This window comes from Pseudorca crassidens, chromosome 11 (assembly GCF_039906515.1).
Source record: "Pseudorca crassidens isolate mPseCra1 chromosome 11, mPseCra1.hap1, whole genome shotgun sequence".
NCBI classification, from domain to species: domain Eukaryota; kingdom Metazoa; phylum Chordata; class Mammalia; order Artiodactyla; family Delphinidae; genus Pseudorca; species Pseudorca crassidens.
Window position 1 is genome coordinate 100,744,542 of NC_090306.1, and position 20,065 is coordinate 100,764,606.

Genomic DNA, 20,065 nt, shown 5'->3' on the forward strand with positions numbered 1-20,065 from the left:
CTTTAAACAGAAATTAACTTCATTTTACACACGAGGAAACAGGCTCAGAGGGGTTAAGTGCCGAGCCCAAGTTAGAGAGGAAACCAGGAACCCAGCCTTATGATTCTGTGTTAAATGTAATATATTTAATATGATTTTTTTGGGGGGGGGGGTTTGTGGGTTTTTTTGCGGTATGCGGGCCTCTCACTGCTGTGGCCTCTCCGGTTGCGGAGCACAGGCTCCGGACGCGCAGGCTCAGCGGCCATGGCTCACGGGCCCAGCCGCTCCGCGGCATGTGGGATCTTCCCGGACCGGGGCATGAACCCGTGTCCCCTGCATCGGCAGGCGGGCTCTCAACCACTGCGCCACCAGGGAAGCCCTTTTTTTTTTTTTAAATATGGTTTTAATTATGTATTGAAGAGATACAAAACACTATTTGTAACATATGTTTAAGATTTAAGGAATAAAAATCATACATACCTGACTTTGTACAGCTGTGTGCCCACCATCAGCTGAAGAAATGGAGAAGTGCCACTGCCCCAGGGGCACAGGAGGCCCCGCCCCTCCCAACCTCAGCCCCTCCCTCCCTCCTCTGCATTCGGTCAAGGCTTCCTCAGCCCCAGTGGCAGCTCCTCTGCACAGTCTGGCTCCAGTCCTCTTCCCTTTTCAGGGAAGTGTGTACCCCAAACTCCATCTCAGTATCTGCCTCAGGGGAGCCCCGTCTACTGTCTGACATTAACTTAGTGATGCCTGCTTTCTTTAGATTAGTATTTATTTGAATAGTATGTCTTTTTAAATCCTTTCACTTTTAACCTTTCTATAAAACTATGTTTAGGTTTTTCTCTTAGTGGATTTTACTATCTGTTATCTTTGTCTTTCAAGTGGTATATTTATTATAATTACTGATATATTCAGGATTTCTGTTTTTCCTGCCTATTCTGCTGCTTCTTGCCTTCTTTTGGGTTGATACCATTTTTATCATTCCATTTCTGTGCCTCTATAAGTTTGGGAATTATACACTCCACTTTTAGACTTGTAGTAATTGCTCTGGAAATTACAACCAGCATAATTTTCAAAGACTCAAGTTAATCAGAACTTTCATCTTCCGACTGGACAATGTACCAACTCCAGAACATTTAACTCCAGTCCCTCCTCTCAATTTATATATTACTACTATCATGTGTCCTAATTCTAACCTATTTTTAAATTCCAGAAGCCATCAGTATTCCCTACAGTCATGAGTGTGTCCTGTACTTGCCAGGTGCTCAGCCATCCTCCCTCAGCATCCCTTCTTGCATCATCTCAGGCCTTCCACCTGGGATCGCTTTCCTTCCACCTAAGGTATACCCTTAGAGTTTCTTCTTCTGGACCTGCTGGGGGCCAAATCCATTTTTGTTTGAGAATGTCTTTACTTCAATATTTAAACTAGTGAAAGATATTTTCTTTAGATACACAGTTCTAGGATGGCAGTGATTTTCTTCCAACACATCGCAGTTTTTATTTTTTTTTATTTTTTATTTTTTTTTGCGGTACGCGGGCCTCTCACTGTTGTGGCCTCTCCCGTTGCGGAGCACAGGCTCCGGACACGCAGGCTCAGCGGCCATGGCTCACGGGCCCAGCCGCTCCGCGGCATGTGGGATCCTCCCGGACCGGGGCACGAACCCGTGTCCCCTGCATCGGCAGGCGGACTCTCAACCACTGCGCCACCAGGGAAGCCCACATCGCAGTTTTTAATCCACTCTTCACCTGGCTCCCATTGTTACAACTCAGAAGTCACTTTTGTGTACATGTTGCCCTTTGGCTGCCTTTAAGATCTCTTGGTCTTTGGGGTTCTGCCCCCACCCGTTTTAAATCCTTTTTGACATTTGCCTTCTTGAATCTGCAGGACAGCACTTTTCATCAGTTCTGGAAAATCCTCAGCCATTGTTTCTTTGGCTATTACCTGTCCCATCTCTCACTGCTCTCTTTACAGAGCTCCAATTACATCGTTTATGTCTCTGCTACATTCTGGCTAATGTTTTCTGACCCATCTTCCAGTTCACTTATTTCTTTAGCTGTGTCTAATACGTTTATTAAATTCATTGAGTTTTAAATTGCTATTGTGAGATATAACCTTTACGCAGAAAAGTACATACAGTACATATGCACAGTTTACTTACAATTAAGGCAAACACCTGTTTAACAATTACTCAAATCAAGAATTAAAGCCAAACAAAAGAGGCTCCCACTTGCCCTTCTCCAATCATAATATTCCCTCTCCTCCTAGCACTTAAGATATCATTTACTTTTATTTTGTTATAATTTTACCACCTAGGTATGTATCCCTAAACAATACAGTTCAGTTCGTCTGGTTTTGAACTTCACATATGAACAGAAGCATTCGTATGTTTCTTCCTCCTTCACTAGATATTATGTCTGCGAGAGTCATTCAGGTTGCTGACTGTACGTGTCGTTCGTTGGTTGTCATTGCTGTTTTTCCATCCACTTATTCAACAAATATATATTAAGCACCCACTATGTGCCAAACATGGTCCTAGGGGCTTGGGATACATCCATAAATAAAACTGATAAAGCTGCCTGCCCTCGTGGGGCTCACGTTCTAGAATGAGAAAATCACATTTGTGTGTTGACCTCATGGGTGTGAGCCGAGTGACCTACAGCTTTATTTGGGGGAGAAGCGCTGCGGACACTGGGGAACCACCAGTCAAAAGCCCTAAGACGGGAGCAACAAGAAAAGGATACAGTGAAGAAAGAGGAGAGCAGAGAGCGCCTGTCAGGGAGGCCAGCCAGGGCACAGAGGGCCTTGTGTGTACCGGGTACCGTAGGGTCACTTGCCTTCTGCCGTTTAGCATACCTTTTATGATTTCCTTTAGTCAAGATCTGTAGGAGGTAAACTGTCTCAGTTTTTGTCTAAAATGTCTGTATTTCACCCTCCGTCTTTATTTTTTTAAATGTTCCTCAGTGACTTCTATCATGTCTTTAATCTTCAGAAATTCAAAGACGCCGTCCACACTGAAATGACCTTCAGAGGCATAGAAATTCAAGATGTGATGCAGAAGGCTTCTTTTCTTTTGTTTGAATTGGTTCCTTTACTGGAGTTCCTTTAGCTGCTTGTTTCTTTGTAGCAAACAATTTTCTCCCTCCAAATCCTGCTTCTCTTGGCCAAAAGCCTTCTTTCCTCCTTTTTTCTCAACCTACCCAGGCTACCTGCCTAGAGTCAACTTCACATCTGCTCTGTTGACGGACGTTCTACCGCTGTTGTTTGCTTTATCCACTTGAATTTGTGGTACCTGGCCTGGCCTAGGAATGTTGCAATACATGGTCTTGTGAATGAATGTTTTTTTCAGCATTGTCAGAGCAATAATAGATCTACTTAGAAACTTTGTGGGAGGAGGGAGGGAGGATTCTGAAGCCCTGGAAACTTGGACAAATAAAGCTGGTTACGGTCATCAGGTAACCAAGGGAAGATTTTAGAATAGAAAAAGAGAGCAAAAACTCAGTTATCAGATTTGAGACTTGAGGGCAAAGTACATGGTCACAAAATGGCTAATAAGGGAGAGGAGGGAAATAGGGCATCAGTCTGTATCTGACACAGTCCACAGTCTCCTTTTTATGTGTATTGTTTTTTTAACTTCTTAGAATCAGATCCATGCAGTTTCTTTCTTCTTTTACACACTCTTCCATAGTTCAGTTGGCCCTACATGTTGATGTGTGAAATGTGACATTACACAGGAAGGTCGGTTGTGTTCTACCTCACATCTAAGCCATAGTGAACGATAAGTTTTCACAGGTGACACCTAGTTGTAATATATGCCACATATGGCTAAAGGTTGATATTTGAATGAAGGAAATATTGATGCTGAATTAAAGAAACTGGATGTAAGTACAGGGAAAAATTCTTTGATTCTTGTTGCTTTGCCCTATACACAATGCACTGACACCCTGCACATATGTGTGAATGAATTTTGTTTCAACGTAATTCTCAGGCTCCTCAGTAAGTTCTTCAGAACTCTGTCGTGAATCTTTCTGGATGGTGCTCAGAAAGCTTTCAAAAACTTCTGCTAAGATCTGTTTCGATTGCTTTGTACGTGGAGGGCTGTAGTTATTCTTCAGGGAGGTAGCATTGCGCTGAGTGCCACATGGATTATCGAAGTGGGAAACACTTTTGGTCCATAAGCAGAAATGTTCGACATGTCCATCAGAAGCAAATCTCAAAGGTTCAATTTACTCATTTTAAATAGAATAATTCCTTGCATGTTTCTGAAGGGTTATTGATGATACTACCATTATTACAGATGATGTGAGGTCATCCATGGCAGATGCAAGAGCAGTTCCACATTTTGTCCTTACCAGCTCTCGTACACTCAGAGGCACAGACTTCTTGATAGCATTCCAGGTCCTAAATGTCTTCTGATGCAAAATATCCTCTTTAATCTTCATGTTGCTCCCAACTTAATCAACCACTGTAGCACATTCAGTAACTTCCTCATATTAGACAGTTCTGGTGAGGCTGAGATGGCCAGGACAGAACAGACGGCATACCTCTTCTGTGTTGTGTTCACTCTACGTTGTCAAGGGCATCAAGCTTTGGCTGATACAAAATATGACCTCTTGAACCAAGGGAAATGCTGTGACCACAATAATAAGTCCCGCCACCACCAATTCAGGGAATTTGAGCTGCAAATCTGTCTATGTCCTGAGATTTAGCCCAAGTCTAATGACCGGATAATTCAATGCACAGGCTGCCTCATTTTCATACAAGTCAGTGTGAAGAGAGTATACAAGAGCTAGGTGAAAAGTAACCTTGAACACCATAGGCAAAGGTGCCAGATGTGTCTTCCTTTTCCAAACACTCTGATACCAGTGGATGAGCAGATACCATGGCAAGAAAAGGAGAGGCTCTCAGGGGTTCCCACAGAAAAAGTTCTCTTCCTTATTCTTACAAACATAGTATAAAATTCTAGGATGGCAAATATTTTAGCTTCAGTGCATTGAAGACGTTTTCCCACAATCTCATACCTTTCATTGTCACTGTTGAGACATCAGTGTCAGTCTAACTGTCACTCCTGTGAAGTCAATTCCCTTTTTCTTCTCACTGCCTTTAATATTTTCTCTTTGATGCTGATGTTCTGCGGTTCTACCATGATATGTCTAGACAGGCATTCCTTTTTATTTATCTGGCTTGAGATTCTAACCCATTACCTTTTCAAATATAATCTCTGTCCTACTCTTTCTCTTACATATCTGGAAATCCAGTAAGAAGTATTGTTGGGCCTTCTCTTCCCTCCTCCCATGTCTCTTATATCTGTTCTCCAAGCTTGATATCTCTCTCTCTTTCTGTGCTGCATTCTGGATAATATCTTCAGATCTATTTTCCACTCCACTAATGCCCTTTTCAGTTGTGTTGAAGCCACTGTTTTCACCCATCTGCTGAATTTTATTCTATAATGATTGTATCTTTCAATACCAAGAGTTCCATTTTGTACTTCTTCAATTGCCTCTTGTTTTGCACTCATATATTGAATCCATTCTTTCATTTCTTTAAAGATATTAAAACACTACTTTTAGATTCTGTATCTGATAGTTCCAATATCCCAAGTGTTTGGAGATCTGATTCCACTGGATATGATTTCCATTTGTTTGCGGTCCTCATTCTTTGTCTCTTCACATGTTTTCAAGGTTTTTTTGTGTGACACTTTATCTGTGGTTTTCTTTAAGGGCTATGTTGTAGATGTATTCCTCCACAGAAGGGCACACCCAGTCCAGGACCAGTAAATTTTAAGTAAATTCCTAGCCTGAGACTTTTCAGACCACACAGGTAACATTATTTTAGACACAGATTTTCATGAATTGACTTGTGATTACAATTTTTCCCCTATTCACCCAATGCCAGTGTTGAAACCGGTAGGTTTCCTTGTGCCCTTCTGCCATGCAGGTTTATATTTTGTAGATTATCCTTACAAGAGCGTATAGGGTCTTCCCTTAGGTTTCTCCACCTTGGGCAGACCCTGCAGGTTTTGACTCTTGTCCCCTTCACTCCAAACAGCCAACAAAACTGAAACACAAATTCACCAAGATTTGGCCAATACCTTCAGGGTAAAAACTGGCTTTATAGAAAGCTCCCTTCTCTGGATTCCAATTTTTACTGCATGCTTAGCCTCTGAGAATTACCTTCTTGCCAGCTCAGTAATGTATTAAAATATTTTACCTTTTATCCATCATTTTAGTAGTTTTCAGTGGCAGTGTTTTTCATGGAGGTAGCCTACCATAGTACTAGAAAGAGAAGTTTCTATTCACCGTAATTCGTGGTCTTCAACAATAAAGAGAATTTAGCTTCATGTGTAAGTCAGAAATCTTCCAAAGTTAGTTTAAATATTTAGTCTTTTATGTTTAAGGAAGTAACTTATGATACTTTTCATCTCAAATTATTAGCTTTTCCAACTGTTGAGTTGTAGCATTTCCAACTGTTGAGTTTTTCAGCAAAGAATATTCAACCTAGATTACTTATTCCACAAGTGTGGATGGTTTTAAGTCAAGAACATGAATATAGAGCCTATAAAATGACCAGTGGTCCTTCTGAATGAGCCTGGAAGTTATCCTAGTTCACCACTTATGGAACATCAACTGATCAGAGCACAAAGAAGTCCCACATCGTGGAGCGGATAATACCTTGTCATTCTTGTTGGAGCTGCTGCACTAATTCTTTTATTTTTTTAATTGTGGTAACAAAAAAACCACATAAGTTACCATCTTAACCATTTTTAATATACAGCTCAGTAATGTTAATATATTCACACTGTTGTGCAACAGATCTCTGGGACTTGCTCACCTTACAAAACTGAAACTCTACACCCAGTGAACATCAACTCCCCCTCCCCGCTCCACACTGCTGCACTAAGTCTTACATGTCAGCTGCATCCAGGATGGGTGCAATCACGAAAGCTGTAATACCAAAATTTGCTAGTATTTCAGAACCAAATTTAATTGTTTACACAATTCCTGAGAAAATGAAGCTTACCCATTTAGAGTCAGATAATCTGAGTAAATAATTTTTTTACTAAAATAATATTTCCTACATCATACACTAGAATCAAAGACCTTTACAGCTGATAGAGACATTAAAGTTCAGACTTTAACTCTCTCATTTTGCACATAAAGCAAATGAGCTTCATGCTCATGCTACAATTATGAAATACAGAGGAGCTCATACAAAGATCTTTTTAAAAATACTTCATTTCTAGCTACCAAAATATGATCACTATCCAATGAAAGACATTAAAATGTATAAAAACAAACAAATTTAAAATTTGGCATCTTAATACGTCTACTTCGAAGTTTAAATTCCTTATTTCCAGGGAATTCCCTGGCGGTCCAGTGGTTAGGACTCAGCGCTTTCACTGCCGGGGCCTGGGTTCAATACTTGGTTGGGGAACTAAGATCCCGCAAGCCACATGGCACAGCCAAAAAAAAAAAATTAAATTCCTTATTTCCAAATATGAAATGCATTGCATATGAAATATGTTAGTCTGGTTTTAATCTGCTATGCTTCCAATTTTAATACAGTATTATTTCTCTTATTCTGAAATATATCTCATTTAGACGTTAGACTCTTCTCTGAATAAAATTTTTGACTGAGGATTGTATCTGTTGACATGATTTATCTCTAATGACCTTGTGTCCTATTTCTTATCATTTCAAGTTTCACATTTGCATATGAGGAAAAATAAACTTACCTCTGTATAACATTTATATTCAGGTCAATTCCACCAAATCTGGACAGGAATACAAGGTACGGAAGGGCACCAGAGCTGGTGAGGGGGATCTACGCCCAAACAAGAAGAATAACCGCCCGTTAGAGAATTCAGATCCAAGCAGTGGACAGCACGGCAGGTTTCATGATGTAAGGCAGGACATTCTTAGTGAGATGGGCATTCCAGTAACAGTCACAGCTACTCAATCCAGGTGTCTGAGTTGACATGCACCCTCAGCAGACTAAGCAGAAGCAGCATGAACGCCAGAATGCCAGTCTGTGCTCAGTTAAAAGCCAACAAGTTGTCTACAAAATTCTCTAAAATCTAGGTCTATCTAAAAGATAAGTACAATTAATAGAAATATATTCTAATATATATGTTATATATGTATATGTATTTATATATATGTGTATATGTATTTTTATATATGTGTATATGTATAACTATATATATATATATATATATATTTCCCAAAAGTCTGAGGCATAATTAACCCTCTGAGTGTCATGTGTACTTACTGTACATTCATATAATTTCAAGGTAGAAAAAAATCACTTTCAAATCTAAAATTCTATAAAGGACATCATTGGGTCAAGTGGGTTAATATGGACTATAGGTTAAATTAAAGTATTATTATCTCAATGTTTAGTTTACTGAAGTTGTTAACTGTACTGTGATTATGTAAGAGAATAGTTCTTATTCTTAAGGAAATACACACTGAAGTATTTAGAATTAAAGAACCATTAATATAAGCAACATCCTCTTGAATAGTTCAGAAAAAAATTATGTACACACTGTGTATTTCGTATATATTATTTGCAGATATGTATGAACGAAAGATCACGGGAGAAGCAAACGAGGCTAAATGTTCACAACTGTCAAATCTGGGTAAAGGGTATATGGCTACTGTTTGTACCACTCTTATCCTTACAAATTTTCTGGAGCTTTGAAATTATTTTTAAATAAAATGTCAAATTTTTTTAAAAGTGAAAATAATTATTTCCCCCAAAAAAGCATTATGAAATTAAAATTAAAATAAATATATAATCAATATAAATATATTTTATTAAGCTTCATACAAATACACAAAGTACAATTTCCCATACAGCTGAATGGCTCCCAAGCCTATATAACCAAGTTTGATATTTACTTAACCCTTAAAATTCCAGTCTCAAAGCCTAGCACGGTTATCTCAGTCTTCCCCAAAGGAAGACTTGCTGTTAAATTTCTCCTTGCTGTTAAAAACATGTATAACTAGGAAATGGGCCCAGAGGGAGAGTGGCTCACAGGGCAGGCCTTTGTGAAGCCTTTTCCTGGAAAGGACACCCAGGACTTGGATTTCTGACGGGGCATTTTTTAGTAGATATAATTTGGGTAGACGCTTCAAAGGTTCCCTAGTTTTACAGAAGAAGGTCAAGAACAGATTAAACGTGCAGTTTCCCAGACTGGATGCCCTCCTGGTCTTGGTAGTGATAAGAGTTAACATGGAAGGGAAGAAACTTACATCTGGAGAGCTCATACTTTATAAACGGGTACAGGCACTGCTCTTGGTTTTAACTCATTTAGCCCCAAACTACCTTCTGAGGAGGTTGAAATTTTCCACATTTCACAGAGCAGAGGTGTGACCTCCCTGCATGGCACTGCCATTAAGTCATTTAGTCACAGAAATCTGTGACTCCAGAGCCCAAGTTCATCTCACTACACTAACCACCCTGCCTTAAAATCCATCAATCTTTTGAAGCTGGGACTTCCCTGGTAGCACAGTGGTTAAGAATCCACCTCCCAATGCAGGAGACACGGGTTCGATCCCTGGTCCAGGAAGATCCCACATGTCGTGGAGCAACTAAGCCTGTGCACCACAACTACTGAGCCTGCGCTCTAGAGCCTGCGAGCCACAAGTACTGAGCGCGTGTGCTGCAACTACTGAAGCCCGTGCATCTAGAGCCCGTGCTCCGCAACGAGAAGCCACCGCAATGAGAAGCCCGCACACCGCAATGAAGAGTGGCCCCTGCTCGCCGCAACTAGAGAAAGCCTGTGCGCAGCAACTAAGACCCAACGCAGCCAAAAATAAATAATAAATAAATATTTTTAAAAATCTATTGACGCTTTTGTCACATTTCATATTGCTACTTATGGTCTAATGCAAATTCTAATGTGGCAGATACACATTTGCAATGACTGGTCTACAAAACTAAGCGCTTAGACAACCCAAGTCACCTCTCCAGTATTTGCTATTCTGGCAAAAATGTTGGAGAATCAAAACCGTCCACTGATGAATCACTGAAAGCAATTCTTAGACTGGGGCTGGGGGAGCGTAGTTTGTAAATCCACATCCAGTATGTTGATAAGTACCTTCCAAGACTTCTCTTTCCCCAACCCAGCACAACCACCAGGACCAGAACGGAACTTAGTTTTCCTTCTCTGGAATCCATTTACCAATTCAACTTCTTTTAAAATGTTTATATTAATATTCAGAGACTGAAGCCACTTTTTGTTATTGTATTGTTTTAAATTTTTTTAACATCTTTATTGGAGTATAATTGCTTTACAATGGTGTATTAGTTTCTGCTTTATAACAAAGTGAATCAGTTATACATATACATATGTTCCCATATCTCTTCCCTCTTGCGTCCCCCTCCCTCCCACCCTCCCTATCCCACCCCTCTAGGTGGTCACAAAGCACGGAGCTGATCTCCCTGTGCTAAGCGGCTGCTTCCCACTAGCTACCTATTTTACATCTGGTAGTGTATATATGTCCATGCCACTCTCTCACTTTGTCCCAGCTCACCCTTGCGCCTCCCCGTATCCTCAAGTCCATGCTCTAGTAGGTCTGTGTCTTTGTTCCCATCTTACCCCCAGGTTCTTCATGACCCTTTTTTTTTAGATTCCATATATATGTGTTAGCATACGGTATTTGTTTTTCTCTGACTTACTTCACTCTGTATGACAGACTCTAGGTCCATCCACCTCACTACAAATAACTCAATTTCGTTTCTTTTTATGGCTGAGTAATATTCCATTGTGTGTGTGTGTGTATATATATATATATATATATATGTGTGTATATATATATATATATATATACCACATCTTCTTTATCCATTCATCTGTCGATGGACACTAAGGTTGCTTCCATGTCCTGGCTATTGTAAATAGAGCTGCAATGAACATTGGGGTACATGACTCCTTTTGAATTATGGTTTTCTCAAGGTATATGCCCAGTAGTGGGATTGCTGGGTCGTATGGTGGTTCTATTTGTAGTTTTTTTTGTTTTGTTTTGTTTTTGCGGTACACGGGCCTCTCACTGTTGTGGCCTCTCCCGTTGCGGAGCACAGGCTCCGGACGCGCAGGCTCAGCGGCCATGGCTCACGGGCCTAGCCACTCCGCGGCATGTGGGATCGTCCCAGACCGGGGCACGAACCTGTTTCCCCTGCATCGGCAGGCAGACTCTCAACCACTGCGCCACCAGGGAAGCCCCTCATTGTAGTTTTGATTTGCATTTCTCTAATGATTAGTGATGTTGAGCATTCTTTCATGTGTTTGTTGGCAATCTGTATATCTTCTTTGGAGAAATGTCTATTTAGGTCTTCTGCCCATTTTTGGATTGGGTTGTTTGTTTTTCTGTTATTGAGCTGCATGAGCTGCTTATAAATTTTGGAGATTAATCCTTTGTCAGTTGCTTCATTTGCAAATATTTTCTCCCATTCTGAGGGTTGTCTTTTGGTCTTGTTTATGGTTTCCTTTGCTGTGCAAAAACTTTTAAGTTTCATTAGGTCCCATTTGTTTATTTTTGTTTTTATTTCCATTTCTCTAGGAGGTGGGTCAAAAAGGATCTTGCTGTGATTTATGTCATAGAGCGTTCTGCCTATGTTTTCCTCTAAGAGTTTGATAGTGTCTGGCCTTACATTTAGGTCTTTAATCCATTTTGAGTTTATTTTTGTGTACAGTGTTAGGGAGTGTTCTAATTTCATACTTTAACATGTACCTGTCCAGTTTTCCCAGCACCACTTATTGAAGAGGCTGTCTTTTCTCCACTGTATATTCTTGCCCCCTTTATCAAGATAAGGTGACCATACGTGTGTTGGTTTATCTCTGGTTTTCTATCCTGTTCCACTGATCTATATTTCTGTTTTTGTGCCAGTACCATACTGTCTTGATTACTGTAGCTTTGTAGTATAGTCTGAAGTCAGGGAGCCTGATTCCTCCAGCTCCATTTTTCATTCTCAAGATTGCTTTGGTTATTCGAGGTCTTTTGTATTTCCATACAAATTGTGAAATTTTTTGTTCTAGTTCTGTGAAAAATGCCAGTGGTAGTTTGATAGGGATTGCATTGAATCTGTAGATTGCTTTGGGTAGTAGAGTCATTTTCACAATGTTGATTCTTCCAATCCAAGAACATGGTATATCTCTCCATCTATTTGTATCATCTTTAATTTCTTTCATCAGTATCTTATAATTTTCTGCATACATGTCTTTTGTCTCCTTAGGTAGGTTTATTGCTAGATGTTTTATTCTTTTTGTTGCAATGGTAAATGGGAGTGTTTTCTTAATTTCACTTTCAGATTTTTCATCATTAGTGTATAAGAATGCCAGAGATTTCTGTGCATTAATTTTGTATCCTGCTACTTTACCAAATTCATTGATTAGCTCTAGTAGTTAGTTTTCTGGTAGCATCTTTAGGATTCTCTACATATAGTATCATGTCATCTGCAAACAGTGACAGCTTTACTTCTTCTTCTCCTATTTGGATTCCTTTTATTTCTTTTTCTTCTCTGATAGCTATGGCTAAAACTTCCAAAACTATGTTGAATAAGAGTGGTGAGAGTGGACAACCTTGTCTTGTTCCTGATCTTAGTGGAAATGCTTTCAGTTTCTCTGGAATCTATTTACCAATTCAACCTCTTTTAAAATGTTTACATTAATATTCAGAGACTGAAGCCACATTTTTTAAAAATTCATTTTACTATTAATGAAACTAAGGTATAAGGCAGGTTACAAGCAATGCCTCCTCATCACTCTTGCCCTGATCAATCATCAAAACACCCTGACGTTCAAACATTCTTGACATGGTTCTTGAAATAAAATTAAAGGTAAAGTAAATTCACTATAACTGGAAAAATTCTTTTCTAATTTTAAGGGTGAGATTCCCATGAAATATTTTACCTGTTTTATGTATTTCCAGTTAAGCTTATATTAACTATTGAAAAAGAAAGTCTGTATCACCACCTGGATTAGTCATGAAAAGATCTAGAAAAGGGACACACACTGTGAACTCCAGGGATTAGGATGAGAACCCCTCCTCTTCATTCCCAATGAACCTGGCCTCCTGAAAAGGCACCACACTGCAGTCTCCTTGGTTTATACAGGAGGGGGTCACAGGAGCTCAAGGTTCTAGAAAAACGTCCTGATTATAAGATAGACTATCAGAACCTGTTTTTTAAAGTCTCTTAAGTTCTACAGTTCTCAGTGACTTCTTTTAAAAACAGATGTAGCTTTTAAAAAACGGATGCACATTTCACATCTTCTGTACTTTTCCTCTTCCTGCATAGCTGATTAGCTTGGGAAGGCTGTCAAAATTTTAAATTAAGATTAGATCATGAATATAGGGAGATATCAGCAGGAAATAATATTTTAACTTTCCATTTGGTATAAAGAAAGGAACAGTTAAATCAAGGTTATGAGGAAACATGCGATATTTGTGAGGACAAAGGTTCTTTAAAAGCAAGAGAACATTACCATATGACACAGCAATTCCACTCCTAGGTATGTACCCGAGAGAAGTGAAAACATATGTCCACATAAAAATTTGTACATGAAATTTCACAGCAGCATTGTTCACAAAAGCCAAAAAGTGTAAATAACCCAAAGAGCCATCAGCTGATGATAAAGTGCAGTGTATCCATGCAGTGGAATATTATTCAGCCATAATGAGGGATGAAATACTGATTCATGCTATAACGTGGATGCTTAGCATAACTAAACATTATGCTTAGTGAAAGAAGCCAGTTACAAAAGATCATATATTACATTATTCCATTTTATGAACTCTCCAGAAGTGGCAATCTGTTGTGACTTAAGGTATCAATAGATTAATGGATGTCAGGGATTAGGGGAAGGGGAGTGGGGAGTGACTGCTAATGAGTACAAAGTTTCCTTTGGGGGTGATAAAATGTCCTGGAATTAGATGGTGGTGATGGTTGCACAACTCTGTGAATATATGAAAAACCAGGAACTTGTCCATTTTTGAATGGTGAATTTTATGATATGTAAATTATATCTTTATAAAGCTTTTATTTAAAATGCAGATACAATAAAAGGTGACATGTAAAAGAATCAATATATACTATTTGTGAAATTCTGGAAGTGAATAAAGGGGATACATTTTTTAAAAGAAGAAGAGAAAAGCTCTTCATCATTCCTCCCCTTCCCTCCTTCCCTGTCTGTTCCCTCACAATTCAGTCCTACAGTCATTAGATGGGGCAGACAAAAGTGGCGTCTGCAACATGGGGGAACCGTGCTCCAGAGCAGGGTTGGAGGAAGAGGGCATCCACCCGGGGGTGGAGGTGCTGGACATGGGAGATGAGTCACATGCCAGGGAGGCTGATCAAATAAGTGAATATACTCAGAACACAGAAGCCAAGTGGCTCATTGTCTAAAACGGTAGTTACAAACATAGAAAGTGAGAAAATTACAATGAACCCTGAGGTACTGGGTTAGAATTGGCGGTATTGGTGTGAACTCACGGTTTTCAATATATAGATTGGTACAGAAATACACGTAGATGTAAGGGTATGTAACTGTGCATACATGTTTATATATGGAATATATCCCCTAGGGCTCTGCCCACTTAGAGGGCCTGGAGCAAGGAGCAGCTCTGGTGTACTCAGATCCCAGATTCTGGTTACTTTTGTTCCATTAAAAGGAACCAGAGCTCTTTGGAGAAATGGACGATTCTGGGACCGAGGCAAGGAAAGTACAAGTGAGTTTATAATATCTTGTATCAGAAAGTAAGGAAGTGCTCAAAGAATGATGGGGACATGTCAAAAGGACACAGAAACCAGCATGAAGGGGCTCCTACTGGCTATATTAGGGACAATTGAAACATCAAAATAAATAATGAAAATAATGGATCATAAGCCACTTAATAAAACAGGAAATCTTGAGTCCCTGCAAACATATAAACAATAAATGAATACATGAAAGTTTGGTGAGGAATGGCATATCTACATAGTTTCAAAGTTTCTCCCACAAAATGCTTATTAATTACAAAGTAGATAAAGAGCACTCCACCAGGAAAAAGACAGATGGGTCTGATAGATTCCACCTTAATCAAGTGACCGCAGTGAACATCAGCAGTAATGGGACAGACGGAAATCACCTGTAAGCTAAGAAAAGCATTGAGAAGAGCACAGCGTCATTTCTGTGACATTCCTGCCAAAGACGCAAGCCTGAATCTAGTCATCAGGAAACATCCGATAACTCAAGTCAGGGACACTCTACAAAATAACAGGTCTGCAATCTTCAAAGTGTTATGGTCCTCAAGACTAAGGAAAGACTGAAGAAGTGTTCTAGACTATAGGAGACTTGCCAAATGCACTGCATGATTGTGACCTGGGGCCTGGGGCTGAGACGGCTGACATGAGTTGACATTACTATCCTTACCATGACGGCTGGACTGTAGGTGTACAGAACAGGGCTCTGGTTTTAAGGAAACATACACTGAAATATTTGAGGTAATGGAGCAGCTTACCCTCAAATGGCTTACGAAAGAGAAAATTGTTCTTTGCACTATACTTCCAACTTGTCTGTGACTTTGTGATTGCTTTTTTAAAAACAATAAAGCAGGGCTTCCCTGGTGGCGCAGTGGTTGAGAGTCCACCTGTCGATGCAGGGGACGCGGGTTCGTGCTCTGGTCCGGGAAGATCCCACATGCCACGGAGCGGCTGGGCCCGTGAGCCATGGCTGCTGAGCCTGCACGTCCGGAGCCTGTGCTCTGCAACGGGAGAGGCCACAACAGTGAGAGGCCCATGTACCGCAAAAACAAAACAAAAACCAATGTGAGAGGAACCTGAAAGAGGAGGAGCAACACTTTCTGTGTATGCACTCTGTCCACACTTCCAGCTGGCGCTTGAACCATGTGTGTGCAGGTCAGACTCAAGAGTCCCGGCAAAAGACCAGAAAGCTGAATCAAGATATGAATGACTGCCCACTGCAGGTGAGGGAGAATTTGCAAGTTAACTGCCTGTCAAAGCAAAAGTATCAAAAGTCTCAGAGGAATATAACAGAATCCAGAGTCTCCACAGCACAGCATTCGTGACGTTTAGCACTGCACCGTTTAATGAACAGCCAGAGCCGTGTGTGACTCCCGAGCACTGGAAATGTGGCTAGGGCAACTGATGAGCTGAACCGTTTGTTAAGTTTCATGTTAATTGATTTAAATTCTAAAATTAACTTCACTTTGGGAAAACTTTTAAGTCTGGAATGACCGAGTATATGAATCTAATATTTCAACAGCAACTTTTATGAAATCGAAATACAGATAAAGTATTTCCAATGGAAATTTGGTGTCAGCATTGAGGTCTTCTGTAAGTGTAAAGTACATACCAGGCTCTGTAGACTTAGTACACAGAAAAGAATGTAAAATATCTTATTACCAATTTTAAATAGTGATTACATGTTGAAATGAGATAATATTTTAGATACATTTATTTGGTCAAATAAAAATATTATTAAAATTAATTTCACCTATTTCTTTTTATTTTTGTAATGTAGCTACTGGAAAATTTAAAATTATTTATGTGACTCACTTTATATTTCTATTGAATAGCACTAGTCTGGGATATTATCCAAATATGCTCAAAAATGAAGAACCAGAGAAATGTGACCCTTCTCAAAGGAAAAAAATCAAAGCAGGCCAACCCTGAGATGATCCAGATGTTAGAACTACCAGATAAGGACTTTTAAGCAGCTATTTTAACTACGCTCAATGTAGTCAAAGAAATATGCTCATAATTGAAAGGAAAACCAAGAAATCTAAGCAGATAAACAGAAATTATTAAAAAAGAACCAAATGAAAACTCTAAAACTGAAAAATACAATGTCTAAAATTAAAAATTCACTGAATGGACTTCATAGCAGAATGGAGATGCTAAGAAAGAGTCAGTGAATTTGAAGACACATCAATGAAAATTATGCAATCTGAAAGATAGACAGGAAAAATATTTTATAAAATGAACAGAGCCTCAGGGGTCTGGAAGACAATACCAAAATGTCCGAGAGAGCAGAGGAAGAGGTAGAAAAAAATATTTGAAGAAATAATAGCTGAAAACTGTCTGATTGCTCTGCATTGGGTTGAGCATACAGTAGATGCTCAATAACCACTTCAGGTAAGAACAAACGCAAATACTAAGTTTCAAAGTACATGTTGACCAAATACTCTTTATATGGAAGCCTTAAAAATTAAACTAATATGACTATAATAGTGCTACACACAAAATATGACCCAAGCACATGATAACTGTCCCAAACCTGCCAGAATTTAATTGAATTGTGACAAACAAAACTCTATTTGGGACAGTGGGGGAAAGCCAGACGAGGTTACATGCTCCTGTAATATACTGCATCCCCCCCTCCATACTGGGTGATTCTGAGTCTTTTCCGCACTGTACCTGAGCCAGCACATCTTGAAACTGTTCTCTCGTGAGAGGCAGCAGGAAGGTTGTGATGACTCTTCGCAGTTCATTCTTTGTCACTGTCATGTTGTTACTGATGTCGAGCAGGTGAAAGGCTTTCTTCAACTCATCTCCTTTATCAGTAATTTTTTGAAATAAAATCCGTTTTACATCTAAGGACGACAGTATTGGATGTGCAACAGCTGTGGCTATAAAAGAGAGACAGCTATTTATTAAACGCTCTTAAAGCTAAGACAATAAACAGCATTTCACTGTGTACTAGAATCCAACAAACTTCTAAACAGTATTTCTTCCACTACATCTAGGTTTACAAGTAGATGACCCACAATTGCAAATCTGCAGTCATTTGTGGCACCTCTGAAATTTACATTTCAATCAATATAAAGTAATAGTAGTAACATTAGAAAAAAAGAGCGGAGATAATCTTCCCTATAAAGGACCTATGTCACAAGTGAAAAACATGGATATTGAAATAAAACTTAGTTAAGAATCAATTTTATCTCAAATAAATCTTCAAAATATGATACTCACTTTTCATCCCCTTGCCAATTTTTGAGGGGAAAACATGTAATTCTTAAATCTACAACCTTTTCCTTTCAAAGACAAGGAAGAGGTGAGTGTCACTGGATACTAAAGGATAATGAAGAATGTTTAGTTCCCGAATGAGCTTGCAGGGCGCCTGCACTTCCTGGTGAGGAAAGGGGTCCCAGCTCTAAGGGTTTAGGTCCCAGAGTCCCCGTGTCACCAAAGGGCAGCTGACACCCTACAAACACAGTAACTACAAATTAACTCATGGTGCCAATCAGTATCATAAACATGAAGATGTGATTAGTCCCTTTCGATATTTTATAACCTAGTAGGTAAAGAGGAGGCTAAGAACCATGGTAGCTTGGTAAATCTCTTATATCTATTAATGAGATTGCAAAGGCTTGGTGACCATCATTCATTTAGGATGCTCTGCTCTTGGAAAGCTTAGACTCTGGAGGGGGAAGCAAAACAAGAAACAGACAAATGAATGATGAGGTAACGGTAGATAGTGCCAAGTGCCGCAAAGGCAGCAGGACAAACCAACGAGGTGGGGGGCAGCCGGGGAGCTTAGGATGGGGGTCACAACGGAGCTGCTGTTTGTTACGGGTGGTGTTTCGGGATGTGGAACCAGATGTTCACCTAGGAGAAGACAGACAGGCAGAAGAGGGCTGGGCACAGAGCCTGGGGGAGAAGGGTCTTAAATCTCCCACGAGAACTCCAAGGATGCTCAATGTGCAGGAGTGGCTGCCTGCATCCCTCTGCGTTTCTGACTGTCGCTTCAAACCTCAGAAGCAGCTGATTCACGTGGCGGAGCTGCAGGGCTCCACATCAGCTGGTGAAGAGTATTTCTCCCTCTGCCCGCCCAGCCTGGAATTCCTCCTCCTGAACCCAGCGTCACAGAGGGACCCCTTTATGTCTTTATGTCTCCATCTTGAAATCTTTTTTTTCAGAATTTTCATGCGCATTTTCAGGTGCTTTCCAAGCAGCCCCATCTTGGCAATCAATAATTCTAATTTTGGGGCTTCCCTGGTGGCGCAGTGGTTGAGAGTCCGCCTGCCGATGCAGGGGACACGGGTTCGTGCCCCGGTCCGGGAGAATCCCGCGTGCCGCGGAGCGGCTGGGCCCGTGAGCCATGGGCGCTGGGCCTGCGTGTCCGGAGCCTGTGCTCCGCAACGGGGAGAGACCCCAACAGTGAGAGGCCCGCATACCGCAAAAAAAAAAAAAAAAAAAAAAATTCTAATTTTGAAGTATCAGAAATATTGCTTTGAAACTATTTGAGTTTACTTGAGGGCAGACTTTTTATTTCGCAAGCCTAATGCAACTTCTGGAATTTAAAATGAAAGCGGTAGCCAAACTTGCACAATCTGCTGGTGGGAGAGTACTAACTGATATGATCTTTCTGGGGGGGAATGTGACAAAATTTTCTACATCCGTTTAGGATACAGAAAGTCACAGCAGATTGTCATTCTGACCCTGCAATGAGAACAAGTAGGATAAGCTAAAAAAAGAGAGGGGTTTGAAACCCACCAAAGAACTGAGGGTACAAATAAACTAAACTCCAGAAAGGACCAGCCACTCCTCAGAGAGAAAACACCCATGACTCCTTTCACCCTTGAAGAGTCTTGGGCAGAGAAGCAGATTCATTCTACACAGGGGTATGGAGAAAACAAGCGATTGCTTAGTAGCCACGTGGACCGATCCCATGGATTTGCATCCCAAGAGCCTCAGTCACAGAGCGAGTCTGCACCCGTCCTCGTGGGCCTTCACACGTTGCACAGGAAGCACCCCAAAGCTGGGAGTGAGGCAGGAGAGCTGTGTGATATGCCCCGAGGGATGCAGGGTCTTCCCGAAGTGTCAGGCAGCTGCTCCCCGTGCCTGAGTACAGACCAGCGGCAAACCCCTCTGAAGCGTACGGGGCCCTCACCGAGTGCACCTCAGCAGCCCACTGCAATTGCAGGCAGGGCGGCAGGGCGGAGGGCGACCTCCTAAGGTGCACGAAGCTAGCAGCTGAGCTGGAGGACAAACAGAGCTCCCCAGAAACCCTCCAAAAGTGGCAGGAGGGCTGGAAAGCAGAGAGCCCGCCACAGGATGCCAAGCTGGCAGCTGGACTCTGAA

General features: G+C 40.6%; 1 protein-coding gene across 1 annotated transcript in view; it reads right to left on the reverse strand.

The window, feature by feature from the left end:
* EFCAB6 (EF-hand calcium binding domain 6) overlaps window positions 1-20,065 on the reverse strand; it is a 227,434-nt gene that overhangs the window by 175,310 nt on the left and 32,059 nt on the right. Inside the window, exons 3-4 of the mRNA XM_067698329.1 lie at window positions 17,399-17,610; window positions 7,713-7,801 (exon numbers count right to left, since the gene is read on the reverse strand). Coding sequence (XP_067554430.1) covers window positions 7,713-7,801; window positions 17,399-17,488 — 179 coding nt within the window. The 5' untranslated portion in view covers window positions 17,489-17,610. The remainder of the gene's footprint in view (window positions 1-7,712; window positions 7,802-17,398; window positions 17,611-20,065) is intronic.